General features: G+C 37.7%; 1 protein-coding gene across 7 annotated transcripts in view; it reads left to right on the top strand.

Moving 5' to 3' along the window:
• PPARA (peroxisome proliferator activated receptor alpha) overlaps positions 1-15,108 on the top strand; it is a 39,354-nt gene extending 24,246 nt beyond the window's left edge. For all 7 annotated transcript variants that reach the window (XM_052690478.1, XM_052690479.1, XM_052690473.1 and 4 more), the window contains 4 exons: positions 902-1,040; positions 3,465-3,667; positions 5,943-6,390; positions 7,893-15,108. In XM_052690478.1, the coding sequence (XP_052546438.1) occupies positions 902-1,040; positions 3,465-3,667; positions 5,943-6,390; positions 7,893-8,140 (1,038 nt within the window). In that variant the 3' untranslated portion in view covers positions 8,141-15,108. The remainder of the gene's footprint in view (positions 1-901; positions 1,041-3,464; positions 3,668-5,942; positions 6,391-7,892) is intronic.
• Positions 15,109-16,171: the final 1,063 nt, after the last annotated feature.

Genomic DNA, 16,171 nt, shown 5'->3' with positions numbered 1-16,171 from the left:
GTATGATTTTGGAGAATTGTATGGCCCAAGAATTCGAAAATTCTTTTCCTTTTTTTTCTTATGTTTAAGTTTTGCCTTTTTTTTTTTTTTTTCTAAATTAAAATGTAAGGCGAGAGAAATAATTTTATGTGTACAGTTTTCTCTCCTGCTCCATGTCAGAAGGTGATATTTCAAGTATAAATCTTATATAAATCTTATGGAATAATACTAGAAACTCTGCTAGACATTGAGGACATGGAAAGCAAGTTCATAATCACCTGTGGTCAGAAATCTCCACAGCCTAAATTATATCTGTTACTATGTCATGTGAAGCAAAATGTTGCAACGACTTTAAAAAGCTTTGCTAACCCATTAATTACTTCTCAGTATGAGTCTGGTGTTACACTGCAATATCAAGACATCGTGGTAAGATCTGATGAGTTCTGGGCTTTTCTGTAATGCCTATTTTGTGTTCTTGGCTCTTTCTCCACACTGTGCTGCCCTGTAATACCCCTCACATTTGCTGAATAGAAATGTGTTGTTTCTGTGTGTTTGTGTGACTTACACGTGTGAACGATGAAGGTTGTTCTGTCAGGCACTGAGAAAATATATGCAAAAGGAAGGTGTGACTGTTTTACATAATCCTTAATAGCAGATTTACTCTGGTACTCAAGGTTCTCAGTTCTCTCACAGGGAAGAGGGATGAAAACTATCCCTCCTTTCCTGTTTCCATTCTGTACACACCTTCATACACACCACCTCATTGCAGAGAGTGGGAAATTCATACCTTCGTACAGGTTTTGCTTTTCACATTGTTTTGCTAGTGATATCAATGAACAGTAAAAAAAATTATGTACATGATTAAAGTTTAGTAGTCAACAGCTTGTTAACATTGCATGTTGTTTTTTCAAACTTCTTACAGGGTTTTTTTAGGAGAACAATCCGATTAAAACTCATCTATGATAAATGTGATCGCAATTGCAAAATTCAGAAAAAAAATCGTAATAAGTGCCAATACTGTCGTTTTCAAAAGTGCCTTTCAGTTGGAATGTCACATAATGGTAGGTAAGAGTGCCCTTAATAATTTGCTTGTTTCTACCCATGATCTGCTTCTGGAAGCAAGCACTTGGAAAACTTATACACTTCTTTACATGAGTTGAACTTCATATTTTTTTTCAGTATATATTGTGGCAGAGGGTGCCAATTTCCCTCATGACTAGTTGAAGTAACTGGTAAACACCTGCCAGACATACACTTAAGAACTTTACACAGTTGTGTGGATTGTCTGTTTGTCCATGTAATGGTGAATTTAGTTTGTTACACCAAGAACTTTGCTAACTCTGAAACAAGCTCCAGTACTGGAAGAATGCTGGTCAGGAGATTTGCAGAGGAGCAGAAGGAGAACTATTTCATTGGGGGAGAGAGAAAGACATAGGACAGAAATCTGTAGAAGACCAGGCTCTAATATTTTGTAGGCTTCCGTGCAACAGCTCTTGGACAGATAGTTTGGAAAGGGGGAGGAGGTTGCTGACTGTGTGTACTGACCATGCAGCAGGTATCTGGTAGATTGCTTGCTAAAGGGAATGGTAAAAATTTAGAGCATTTAGATATACAGTTAAAAAAAATTATGTTATTGTTTGTGTTAATGACTTAATATAGGGCTGGTAAGCCTGTGGCTTACAGGCCAATTTCAACCCCACAAGGCAGTTTTATGTACAGTATGTAGCTTGCTGAGCAACTTTGGTAAAGAGGAGTGAAGATAAGGGAGGGAGAGGCCAAGCCACAAAAAAGCATATTTTAGGTGTCCAAATGACAGCAGTTTGCTTTCCCTACGTAAATCAGATTGTGTCAAGGCTGAACTTGAGAGCAGGTGTGATCTGAGAGTAAGTTGCTGGGCTAGGTGAAAAGCTGTGGGTTGGAAGACAAACTTTCTGAGGAAACAAGGCCATCAAGATAGCTGGGGTGGCTACCTGCTTGAGGAAGCTACCGATGGCTGTGTAATCTAGAGCCCTGGGAAGTAACACTGAGAATGTTAACTTTCTGGTTCTGGAGAAGTCTGGCTCCTTTGTGAGGAACCATGACTGATACTAAAATGCACTGGGAGTGGGTGCATAGTCTCTGTGTGGCTTGGGAAGAATGTGCCAGCTAACAAAGTAACGTCTCAGGAGCAGGAACTGAGTAGAGAGTTGTGCTGGCTAGCAGGGTTAGTCCTCAGTTGAAATGATTTCCCCGGGGTTACATGTGCTCCAGCTGAAGGAAGCAGCAGTTCTACTGGGGCAAACATATGGGGGGCCAAAAAGGAAGGAAGGAAGGAAAAGACTTCTAACTTGCAGGCCATGCTTCTCAGGAAATAAATCTTAATTAGATTTACAGCCATGATCTTTACAGTATAAATTTCACTTTAGGAGAGAGATTCTTCCACTTTTCTGATAGATTCATGGCCAGATTCAGAGCAGACCTTCCACTGAAGTCCACAACTACACTGCAGATCATGCCCCAAGTATATTGTGAGAAAATTCCTTGGCATGTTTAAGTGCTAACTCTACACAGGCTTAGACTCAAAGCAGTCAGGTTCTTTCCTCCCACTGGTTAGCTGCTGAAATGAGGCAAAAGTGACCAGCTGTACTTTCAAAACTTTGCCGCTATCAGAGGGCAGGGCCCCTTGTAAAATGGAGCTCCTTTTGGTTTTAGATGAAATTGAAGAGGTATGCAAAATATGCTTTTTATTCTGTCGTTAAGTGGCAAGAACAGTGGCCCAAGAAACAGGAGACTCCTATCTCCATTGAGGTTTCAAACACTCGTCTCCTGCCCCTCAAAAGAATGTCCTAGTAAATAGATTGGATACTTAAACTCTACTCTCATCCTCTCCGATCTTGGTGAGCTAATCTGGGTCTGGTAAAAAGTCCTGTTGAGCGACCTTTGAGCATAAGTATGGGTGTCTGATCTGTTCTGTTCTCTCTAGACAGTACGTATATTTTGAACTGAGCAAAAATCCAGTGCATAAATAGCTGAAGCCCTAGCAGGTCCAGAATGGGCACTGGAATTTGGTCCCATCTCCCCGCTAAGTAATTCCCCAGGCAGCTTTCCAGCCAGCACTTGTACTCTCTGCCAAGCTCCTGACATGACCTTCATCACTGAATTTTTTTAGATTTCCCGTGGTAGACTTTGAGTCTCACTTTGGGAGCTATAAGATAAAATAAGGAGCGAACAACTATTTAGGTAGTGTAGAAGGAAAAAGGTATGCTTTCTACATCATTGCAGATACCAGTTTGTGTTCTAAAATGTCTAATTACCTTCAGTTTAGTATACTGACTAGATGAGTTTCATCAGTCAGGTCTCAGTCATCATCTGTGCTGGAAAGGACTATTTCACTACTTTGGTTATTCTGAATGGAAAATCTTGCTGTCTGTTCAGCAATGGGAAAAGGCACAGGTTTTTTTATAACTTTTTTTTAAATTTTTTTTCCAATTTTTTCCTCCTATCAGCAATACGTTTTGGACGAATGCCGAGGTCTGAGAAGGCCAAGTTGAAAGCAGAAATTTTAACGGGTGAAAATTATCTAGAAGATTCAGAAATGGCAGATCTTAAATCACTTGCCAAAAGAATTCATGATGCTTACCTGAAAAACTTCAATATGAACAAGGTTAAAGCCAGAGTCATCCTTGCAGGGAAAACTAACAACAATCCAGTAAGTAATTTTAATGTAACTTTAAAGTAAAGCTAGAAGGTCATAAGGTGATAGAATAATTTGTTCAATTCTTAAGCGTATCATTTTAGAAAATGAGTAACTTGCTAATACAGAAATGAGATATACAAAAAGAAATCCCTATAATAAATATAAATGCTGTTAGGCACTATGAGAATAATAGCTTTAGGAACCACTAAATTATAGTAGATATGTAAGGGAACGAAAATCAGTTCTTAATCAGAAAACAAAATGGGGCATCTGAATGTGAATACCTTGTGGTATTGGTGGGGAAAATGGTTCAAATTTAATATCCTGTTATGAAAGGGGACTGGGGGGGGGAAGGGAATTTCAAATGCTTTTCTGCCACAGATACCGCATTAAATACTGTTATCTTTCAGGACATACAGCAGCTCTGAGTTTCTGCTGCTATAAACCCAACAGTATTATTGGTAGGAAGAGAAGGAACTCACATGTCTAATTCTTTGTTAACAGTACTACACATTTCCTCATGCAACCTTCCTGGTCATAACTGTATGGTTACTTTGAAAGGGAGAATCAGGGTTGTGGGGACATGTATGCTAAACAGTTTAATTTTCTTCCAGGAAATTTATCCAAGGTCTTGAAAAAAATAATGAATGTTCTCTATGAATTTTTACTTACAGTATTCTGTTCATTGCTAATTAGTAGATATTGTGAAATAGTTACTTAGCAGTTGTACAACTGCTATCCAAGATTTTACAGAGAGCCCTGCTGTTTTGACAGTGAACAGAATTTTCCTAGAAGTGACTGAATATGGCAAGGAAATCAATGTTCGTCAATGAAGAGGTGTCTTGTATATATGATAGAGAAGATAGAATCAGCAGTAAAATTTAAAAAAAGTTAATTCCAGGAAAAAAAAAAATTGGTTGTTATGAAAATTGTAAGCAAGCTGTCTTCCAAATTACGGAATTTGGTGTATTATAGTCTAGTCTAGCCAACCTTACAAGCACATTAAAAGAGAAACATATGAATAATGCCAGTCTTTTACACTGGATTGATGAGATGCCTAAAAATTAAGCATGAGTGTAAATGTTTTGAAGGGTACAACTGACATAAGCCTAAAGTAAGTACTATGCTTTAATTATCTTACCAAGTAGATATCTCCATGAAGTCATTTTTAAGCTTGTTATTGTGCCAGAAGTTGCAATATGGATTTTAAGTGTAGGGATCCTGGATCACTAAGTCTTAATTTTTGTGTTTGTATTCATGCAGTGAAGTTGATGTAATTGCACTCAAATTAGAATTGTCTGATTATCAGGAGCTAGAGCTTGCATGTGTATCAGTGAATTCATGAGCGAAAAAACAATGAGGAATCAGAACTAGTATGGTAGAAACAGGTTATTTCCTCATTCTTCAATATGCAGGAAAGAGGAGAGGGTTTTTTTTTTTTTTTTTTTTTTTCCTAACCTTATCATCTCTTCCAGGAAAATATATTTTGATTTTCTTTTATCTTAAAATAAATAAATAAAGTAATAAAAATAAAACAAAGGGGAGAGAGAGGTTTGTTGTTGGTAATTAATAATCTACCTACTTCTGAAGTATACATTAATATTTGATTTCAGGAGATCCTAATTCTTGGCATTACTGTAACTCACTGCAGAATAAATTAGCATTTTTGATGATGACAAGGTGTCATTTTTATATTTGGCTTCTAAGACCTTGGCAATACCTCATCAGATTGTAATGCGTATATTTTTTAAATGAAGGGGGGTTTATTTACAGAAAAGAGTGTGATCAAGACTGAAGTTTAGTGTTGTCTGACATCCTAATGGAATTATTTAGAGATTATTTAGACTTACTGTAGCTGGCAAGCTGAGCACAATTTCTATGGAAGAACAGCTATGACATAGTTATGAAAATCTGATAGTGAACATAAGAGTAATAAACAGGTTACATTCTTGTGACTTGTTGGACTGGACGGCCTTCAGAGGTCCCTTCCAACTCTAAGGATTCTATGATCCTGCATAAAAGTAGATTGAAGATATGTCATACCTATTTACCTTTTGCTTTTTGCCTTGTTGTATGAAGAGCTGACTTGCTTGTAAACACTGCAGTTCATAGTTCTGGAATACGTGGTTTCTCTGTATGCGGAAACATGAAAGAACTCAAGGTTTATTGACAGTTTAAAAACAGATTATTATGAAAATTGAAAGGTTCACCCAAATCCAATTTCTTTAGCAAAGCAATGATTAATAGCTTTTATTTTATTGATGAATTAATAATGTTTTCTCTGTAGCCCTTTGTCATACATGATATGGATACCTTGTGCATGGCAGAGAAGACACTGGTAGCAAAATTGGTTGCCAATGGAATTCAGAACAAGGAAGCCGAAGTCCGAATCTTCCACTGCTGCCAGTGTACATCTGTAGAGACTGTCACAGAACTTACTGAATTTGCCAAATCTATCCCTGGCTTCTCCAATCTTGACTTGAATGATCAAGTGACGCTGTTGAAATATGGAGTTTATGAAGCCATCTTTGCCATGTTAGCATCTGTAATGAACAAAGATGGGATGCTGGTAGCCTATGGAAATGGTTTTATAACTCGAGAGTTCCTGAAAAGTCTGAGAAAGCCATTCTGTGATATAATGGAGCCAAAATTTGATTTTGCGATGAAATTCAATGCACTGGAACTGGATGATAGTGATATATCACTTTTTGTCGCTGCCATCATTTGCTGTGGAGGTAAGTGCTACATATTTATTCTTCAAGGCAGTAAAAATTAGAGAGGGGTCTAATTACTGTGTATTTTTAAAGGGGGAATGTAAAGAGTGTTGGTGTATTTTTGTTTGATGTTTGGGGATTATTATTTTTTAATGTTTAAGGAACAGTCCATTTACACAATGGACTGAAAAGCAGTTTGTAATGAAATTGGAGACAGAGGGGTATGGTTTTGCTCCCTTTTGATTTGCTGATTGGATCACGTAATGAATTCTGCACAACTGCACAGTGCTATCGATGCACGTCCTATTTTCTGATTTTAAAATTGCAACTTATTTTCAAAACTCAAGTTGATCAGCTAATTCCAGAAAGTAGTTTGTGATGCTTTAAAAAACAATTTCATAGTCCCTCGGAATGTGGCTTTGTTTTTATGCTCATTGTTTATGAGAGAAAGAACACAAATGTTATCCCTTCTTTCCTCGTGAAAGGGCTTACGTACTTAAGGTTAAGTTCAAAACTATTCATAGGCATTTTGAAAAAAGAAAATAAGAAGATCAAGACAGTTCCAATGGCATGGTTGCCTGCTTTTTTTTATATGCTGCCAAACTCGTAAGACATTTCACTGTTAATAGCAGCATCCTCAACAATTACAAGAAGAGAAAGTCTGTAGACTTTCAAATGCTTCAAGTGCTAGTTTAGACAGTAAGTTCCCACCTCTTGAGTTACTTTTGCACACCATATTGATATTTTGAGTTTTCGAAAGTCAAGAGAGTTCTCTTCAGGCAAAATGGTATTTTTCTCTTTTCTTCTCTGTGGAAATAGCTGAAGTTTGCAAGAAACAAATTTAGCTTGTGACCTCATACTTCTCACAGATACGTTTGACCCAGAGAGTTAAAGTATAGGATTGTAAGTAGCTGCAAGTGGGATCCAGTGCTGAAAAGTGTGAACCATCCTTAGTAGGTACTTCTCTACATCCTGTCAATAACTTATGCTATAGCAAGATGTATGGGAACCAAGGGTGAAAGCCAGATATTTTGTATCTCGATTAGAGCTCCCAATCTTGAAAACATCTTTAGAAATAACCATGTGTTTTTTAACTCTTGTCCTTACTATTTGAATTATTTTATTGTGGCATGCAGATTATAGAACTGGGTTCCTAGGCTGAATGCTTCTTTTAGTTTTGTGAGTGGAAGGGGTGAGTTTTGTTGGTTTTTTTTGTTTGTTTGTTTTTTGTTCTTTTTTTTTTTTTTTTCCTTTAGCAGCACAGGTTGTATTTAGTACTATGAGCTTTCCTCAAATAACTGTGGGCACTGAAAATGCTTTGACCTGAGGGCTAAGACTGCATTTTTTTAAAAGTTTACTTTAAGCCTGTTCCAAAACCTGTTGAAGTTGATGAGGTTATTGTCGTTGCCCTCAAGTGTATAATATAAATTTATACTAGTCTATGAAATACAGAATCCATAAGATAGCCTACAATAAAGAATATTTCAAAAATTTTGACATGTATTCTTCTGTTTTGAGAATAGATCGTCCTGGTCTGGTAAATGTAGGACACATTGAAAAAATGCAGGAGAGCATTGTGCATGTACTGAAACTGCACTTGCAGACCAACCATCCTGATGATATCTTCCTCTTCCCGAAACTTCTCCAAAAAATGGCGGACCTCCGGCAGCTTGTCACAGAGCACGCTCAACTTGTGCAGATAATCAAGAAGACTGAATCTGATGCACATTTACACCCTTTACTGCAGGAAATCTACAGGGATATGTATTAAGGATTTTTAGTATTTTTTCCACGATATTTAAAGACAACAGCAATATTAATAATAGATGGGAGCAAAATCACTTGGTGTCAGCTGTTCACTCAGTTCGGAGCGTGAAAAATGTAAAAGCTAAGTAACTGGAGTGCTACAGGTCTTTTGTTTGAGTTCTTCTGTCTTCATTCGAATGAGTTCTGCAGAAAAATACTGATCGTAATGTTCATGAAGCGCCTTAAAGCAGTTCTTTTATTTGGAAATCTGAAGATTGCTAAAGAACATATATTTGTCTAATAAATCAGAATGTTAAGTAACAGAAATGAGGAGAAAAAAAAGAAAAAAAAAAAAAGTATTTCCTCTTGGCTTAGTCATTTTAGAGTTACAATAACAAATTCAGCAGATTCCTCCAGCTACAAGCACCGTCATAAAGGTGACACATTCTTGGCTAATGGAAATACTGAAGGACAACTAATATTTTTCGTTAGAGGCAATCAGTCTAGATTTATCAAATGATTGGGTATTACTGTACATACGTATATACAAAATTTGAAAGACCTTTCTTGTGCCATTGCTTGAAATCCATGAAGCACACTACAGCTGCACATAGCATGGCATTGGTGTACTTTACAATTAGTGCACTGAAAAGACAATACTTTCAATAAATGAAATAAAATCCCAAGCATTAAAATAAACAATACAGCAGATAGTACTATTCAGGTTTTTCTGGAAGAGTAAAAGTGCTAAGTCGTGGAACTGTTGTTTGGAAAGGAAAGGAAATGCAAAAATCTCCCCGAGGAAAAACTTGTCTAACCGTGCGTAGCTTGGAAAACTTACAATAGCTCAAGATGCAGTCAGTTTTGACTTAAGAATACAACTTTGAATCAGCCAGAGTTCTGGACAGACAGAAAAATCTGATCCTAGTCGAGGGGGGAGAGAGGGGGAAGAATTTCAACTGTACAGCATTCTAGTGCAATGATAACTTACTCTGAAGAAATGATTACATAGGAAAGGTACTTTCTTCCTGTATCTTGGCAGTATGGAGTTAATTGAACTTGTTTACTTTTCTGATGAGTACTTTTTTTTTTTTTTTTTTTTCCAATTCTTCACTCATAATTTCTAATCTTTGATAGACGTTGCCTATAGAAGTAATAGCTGGATTATTTTACCAAATTTTCTCCTTCTCATTAGAGCCATAGTAGATAAAGTGGCAAGAAAATAGAGCTTGTCAATTGTCTGATGTTATGAAAGAGAGTACAACTGAGAGTAAGTTTATCATATACCCGAGTGTTTTACGATAGAACTTACTCTTGATTAAAAATAAGCTACAAGGAAACTGCTTGCCTCTGGCATTTTGCAGGGTCCCTTATTGAGATTAATGCACAAAATGTGAAAGCAAGTGCTAGTTGCATACAAGGCACTGTGCTAGTTTTTTTTCTTGACATTTTTTAATCTGGTAATTTCAGTTTGTTATTTCTGTATTTTACTATCTGTTTCATAGCAAAGGCTTCAGGAGCCAGTCTTAACATTTTTGCAACCAGTTAAGCTTTCAGTGCCACACGATGACAAGTTCTCCTTGTTTTATTGTAGTTTGTTTGGAAACATTAGGATCTTAAACATTCTCTGAATTAATTAAGATGGATGAAGTGAGAACATCATGTATTGGTGCTTATTTAGTTACGTTTGTTTTTGCACAAGCCCACTGGCATGGCTAGGCACTGAATAAATTACTGGTTTAACAGCAATTTGGTATTTACCTAGATGATGGCCATTAGCAGAAGTTTTAGTGCGAAATACTAAAGCATCAGCCTCAAATTTGGCGACTTTCTAAGGCAAGATAGAAGAATTAGGTCCACATGTGCAGAACTTCCTCCTTTGCGTTCCCTGTCAGTTACCTTCTTCTCCCCACAGCTGGGATGAATAAGCATTATGTTACAGCTCCTTCGAACACTTCAGTAAGGGAAGATTGTTGGTTTTACTGGGAAACAGTGGATGAGAAATAGGTTGTCTTGTGTCTTGCAACAGTAAGTACTGTGCCCTCAGAAATAACAGGAAGGTTTTATCAGTAATGCTGCTTAATTCTTTAAGTCAGCCTTGTCTCTCAAGGAAACGGTGGCTTTTGGGTATAAGATAGTCAGCACTGAGGTATTTGATAAGCAATATTGCTTAGTTAAGGAAGTAGCCAATATCTCACAATGGCATATTAGCAATCTGTAAACATTGCATCCATCCATAGGAAGTGCGCAGTGCTTAGCGGCGTGCAGCTGATGGTGGTGGAAATTCTAACGGTGGAATCTCTGACAGCCAACTGGCTCAAGTTTGTCTTCTGAAGAAGCGTAAGCTGCATTTTCCCCCAAAGCACAGTCATGTGCAAAGTGCAAATTTGAAAGTTCTCTTCCATTACTTGCATGTACTGAAGTTTCTCAGAAAACAAACAAACAAACAAATGAAAAGACAAAATCACTGTGGAGAAAACTTATTTTCTCTGTTATTGTTTCCAAAAATGGCTAATACACTCAACTGGAACTGAAAAGTTTCATTATAAATACTTAAATTTGGCAAAATTATAAAGAATTTAAAACAGCTTTGCATCTATATTAGAAGCCTCTTTGTAACAGGATCCCATTACTTTAGGAAATTAGGAAAGTGCGTTATTTGCATTTTTCCTTACTTCGGGTGCGTTTTTTCTTAATAACAAAAGAAAATGCAAGCATTTTTTTGAATAATCCCTTTGGACACCAGCATTCAATTTCTATTTTAAATTAAATTGCAGGCCTTTAAATGTATGGCAAGAATACATCTGTGAGTTACAGAAGTATAAACAAGATGATAATGCAGCTGAAAATTCCAGATAAATTCCACCGTCTACAGGTTTGCACTGTGCATGTACCCACAGACTCCTTCTGTGGAGATATTCAGGACTTACCTGGACACTTTTCTATGCAACCTCCTGTAGTGAACCTGCTTTAGCAGAGGAGGTTGGACTCTGATCTCCAGAGGTCTCATCCAACCCCAGTGATTCTGCAATTCTGTGCGTTTCTCAAAGAATGAAACAGAGCAGACAGTTCACTTGCATAAGTGTGCAAAAGGAAGTTCTTAATTTAAACCTTATGCTTCTAAAAAGTTACATCAGAGACTTGTGTGGATGACTAAAGTAGGTATTTGCCAATTAGATCAAAAGTACTCAATTTGTGTTCATTTTCAAGAAGTTTGGAGTCTGACAAGTTTTAAGTATATTACTGAGGAGCTTTCAGCATCTCCACATCATAGTGATCATTTAATATTTTAAAATGTTCAATCTATGGAGGGAAATGAAGTTAGCTGATTTCAGGATAAAGATTTATTAAAGGCTTATTAATTTGCTATGAATAGTTTTGATCTGATTCTTATCTACGCTAGCTTATTTTAATGTAATAGCATTGAAGACTCCTGGTTAGGGACCAGGAGTGCCTAACTGTGGGAATGAGCTTACAACCAGAGGCAGCAGGTAGATAGGGATCCTAAGGAGCAATGGTGCAATTTAGGATTTCAATAAACCTACCACCTATTCACTTTGGAGGGTCTTTTTGTTTCTTAGTTTTTGATTTATTGGTAAGCCTTAGGTACTTTAATGGCAGGGAAAAGAAAAAGCAAAAAAAAAAAGGGGGGTTGTTTCTAATAATTAAGAGTACTCATTTTCAAACTCTATAATATATTGTTTAAAGGTACTCTGTGTTCAGTTTGGTAGTGCACAGCTGTCTTTAAGAAAAAAAACAAAACATTGCATTGTACCTTACGTAAATTTCGGAAATCCACTTTTATTTAAAACACAAATTGACTGTCAATGGATAGGAATGTTCTCCATTTACAGAAATTGAATCTTTCTTGGCATTTAAAGAAGTGTTCTTCTTTTGTCATTTCCATGTGCCTTTGTGCTTTGGTTCTAGCCAGCTGCTAGAAAGCTGAAGTGTTGCCAAAGAGCATATTTTAGCTTTATTTCTGGCCTGCACAGATTTAGGAAATACCAGCAGTTGCACTAAGTCCGTTCTCATGAGAGAGCTAGCGCAAGTTTGCAAATCAAAGAGCTTATAATAAGCATCCAAACATTTGTTTGTTTATTCAAACTGCTAAAGCTTTGGAGATTTATTCATCACGGGAGCTGGGTCACACACTGGTAAATTGAAACTTCCTCCTTATCTCTAATGGAAAGCCTGGACAACTTGAGCATCGTGTCAGACAAAGAAATCAGAGATTGTGCTGTAGCTGCTTCTACTGTGTCTAAAGAGGAACAATTTCAGCTCTGTCTCTCCTTAAAAGCGACCATGTTACTTAGTAGAAAATCTGCAACTGCCTTTAACAAATGCATTTGCAGCTGTCGGGTTATTACTTAAGGATAAGTTCTTATAAAGAGTGGACCTTCACTGAAAACCCTGATCCCTTAGTAAATGTCAAAATGTGAGGGTTAGTACGGTATCTGGTACTTGCTTATATCTCAAGTGCTTTCTTGATAATGAGTTGGATATATATTTTTTTAATCTAGAGTTAATTAGCTCTGCTGTCCTCTTACTAGAGATTTAAATTATATGTGGGTTTGATCTGAGATATTGATCGTATGTACTATGGAATTTTTTAATGTAATGTAATACCATTTCTTCACGTTTTGATTTGTAAAATATCAGAATATAATTGCAAGGTATAAACTTTCACTAAATTATATTACAGAGGTACTTTAAGAAAAATATGTAAATTATTTAATTTAAATACTTGTTTCATACTTTATCTTGTGAAGCCTTTTGTACAGTGAGGAAAGATTTACTTTTATGGGTAAGGGTGGTGGGCCTTAAGTCAAAGGCAAGCATCTATTTATTCCTGTGTGAGTTTTATTCCTATCATAAATTCTGCAACTTGTCACCGTTTGGCATTGACAGTTGGCACCAAATTGAAAATTGGATTTTCACACAGAATATAGACTTCCTTAAAGTAAGTCTGGGTTAGGATGAAATGTAACTTATGGCTGCTTCTTTTCTGAATTCCTTAGACAGCAATGGAAAAAAAACTTTAAAAGCTACCATCAAATGTGTCACTTTACACTGTAAATATATCATATAAATGCATTGCTAACTAAATCCATCCTAGGGCAAAGGCATTCCTCTTCTGGTTTCCTTAACGTGCTTACAGTTTGTTTTTTTTTTTAAAGCTTCTTCAGCTTCTGAAGCCTTTTTTTCCCCTTAATCTTCTTGACTGATTGCATCAGTGTTATCTCATCAGATTCCGCCGAAGCCTTGTTTCAAAACAGAATTTCTACTGCAAGGACCTCAATTTCAGCTGGGCTGCCTCTGCCCCAGGGGTAGGCTGCAGGCACAAGAGAGATTAATCTCCTTACAGGCTGGGCCTTAAGAATGAACTGGACTGCAAGAGCAGGCATAAGGTACTTAAAAGCCATTTTAAGTATTTTGGTATGTTTTCTCAGGTTGGATACACATGAGCTGTAATTGCTACTATGGAGGGGAAAAAAAGAAGAAGAAAAAAAAAAAAAGCAGCACAATGCAAAAAGTTTTACGGCATTCTTCACCCCTGAAAGAGAAAAAAAAAAAAAAATGGTGGTGGTAAATATTAGCCAACCAAAATAGTGGCACACGCTCCTCCTACTGCATAGGAGTGCAGGATAAACATTCAAAATCTCTTTGGTGATGTGTAATGGGAATCGTAAGATTAGCAAAACTGCCGGGTGATTCATATGCAAGTTGCCACACAAAGAGCCATCCACATCCAGGCTTCCCTACCTCAGGCACATCTGCGTGCCACAGGAAAGTTTCGCTGCCCGGTGTCGGAATTGCCTTCACGGAGACACGGCGCCTTTGCCCCGTCGGTCCTGCAGCGCACTTCGGAGCTGCTGGGGATGGAGCAGATCCGCTCATCTGCGCCGTTATGTCCCCGACAGTCACACAGAGAATGGGAAGAGGCTGCTTCAAGGAAATCCCTCACCTCGCTCCCTGCAGGGACAGCTCCCGTGGGGTGGCTGGCAGTGGGAGGCTGTGGCTTCCTCTCAGTGGCCACAGATATTTTCCTCTGGTTTCGGAAGTGGAAGAACATTTCCGGCTCCCTTAGTGACAGCAAAGCTGATCTAAGTTTGAATAGTGCAGATTTTAAAAAGAACCCCCCCCGTTGCTGTTTGACACTATCTGTGGTATCAGCTTCTCAGATGAGCTGCATTTCATATCGCTCCTGATATTTCACTATACAATCACTCTGATTTTCTGTAGGAATGTAACAATTACGTCACGATGTTAGAACCCTTCATGGTGTGTTAAATTGTCATCTGCTACGACAGAAAAAAAGCACATTTTTGTTAGCATTGCCAAATCCTAGTCGGTAGAGCTAATAAGTGTTTAATTATGTCAAGATAATGATATTGAAGAAGAAAAAGAAAAAACAACAAAAACCCAAATCATTGTTTCCAGTCTTTTTTTTTTAAAATTTATTTTTAGAGGAATTTTGGGGTGTGTTTTATTGCAAAGAGCTGGCATTTCTGGAAGGGAATAGTAAACCTGATTCCCATGGAATGTGTTTCTCAGTGAAATCCCACCCAGTGCCTCTGGGTTCCAGAGGGTCTTTCTGTCAGACCAAAATGCAGACGGGATTTCCAGGAAAGAACAGCAGCCCTGGGCTCACAGGGTCTTATAGGAAAGACAAAGTCACTTACATGCGTGAATGTAAAAGTTACATCTAGTGTAATGTGATGGTGGCTTCTCAGATGTTACTGGCCTACCGAGATAGAATGAAAAAGCTTGGAACTTTTTTACATTGTTTTTTTTTGTTTGTTTGTTTGTTTCCTTCTCCTTTAAAACATAAATGGTTGGATTCACTGTTTGTATAGAGACTGCTGGAAACCTCTGTGCTTTAAAAAGAAAAAAAAAAGTTATCCTGCAAGATTGAATGTAAACACGATTAATTTGCAATACGTTTTTGCCTTAATGGTTTAAAAAAAAATAAAGTATTTTTAAAATGAACCTAATGACTTGTGCTGATCTTTCATTTCCAGAAAATAAGTAATGCTACTGTTGTGGTTTTGAGACTGGCAGAGTTGTTACACTCCGCTGGTGGCCTCTTGTACTTTATCCGAAGCAGCTGCCACTTCTTAACTGAATCCCTTCCAATAACCATACATGCATCAATAGCTTTTAAGTACACTAAGATAGTTCTGCTCTGACCTCCTGTACAGCTTATGTCCTCACCTGGCAGCTCCTGTCAACATGTGCAGAGTCAGAACCCGGGTGTGCAGGGCGGGTGGTGGTGATGTGCCTGCGCACCATGGCAGCCGTCACTCCTTCTGAGACAGCACCAGTGGCAGGAGTGCTCTTCTAGTTAATTAATAATTCAGACAAATTTGCCTTGATTTGATATCCAGGGCTCTGCTTCAGAAAGCACTCAGCTGCTCAACTTCACACCAGGGATAGTACTTCTACGAGTGACCAGGAGTAGATAAAGCGAGCTTTGGTAGGAATGGCTGCATTTACTGTGGGGGCTGGCAACAAATGTCTGTTTTTAAAAAAAAGTACTACATAAGCTTACTATATAACGTGTTGGTATTACAAGGGTTTTTTAATGACAGAATACTATTTGAAGTATCTAGAACGTGTGGATGCTTGTAGATTAACTGTTAGGGATGTGTGCGTAGCATACATATGCATTCTTTCCTTTGCAAACCCAGGGATTTATTGAAGTGGTAAAACAGTGCTGAAGGAAAATCACAGCAGAGTAAATAAACTTTTTTTTTCATCATCTGTGTGCTGGAGGATTGAGGGCCTCATTTTCAGCAGAAGAAAGTACTCAGAGAAGTTGATAAAACCCAACTGTAAAGGCTCTGTGCATCCTGTAAAGAAGGACTCGCGGCTGCTCAGCTGTGCTAAGTTCAGGTATGATGACAGCATTCAATCTGTAAAATCACACATACACCAACACATTGTGATAGAGAGCATAATGCCCACGTTCAGTAGGAAATATCAGAATGCAGAATATGCAAGCAGTAACAGACACAGATAATAGCTGTCATTACAGGAGGTCTCTAATCAC

The sequence above is a fragment of the Tympanuchus pallidicinctus genome, unplaced genomic scaffold (genome assembly GCF_026119805.1).
Source record: "Tympanuchus pallidicinctus isolate F22 unplaced genomic scaffold, pur_lepc_1.0 scaffold27, whole genome shotgun sequence".
Lineage (NCBI taxonomy): Eukaryota > Metazoa > Chordata > Aves > Galliformes > Phasianidae > Tympanuchus > Tympanuchus pallidicinctus.
Note: the sequence above shows the minus strand (reverse complement) of the source record. Positions and strands in the feature narration are given on the sequence as shown.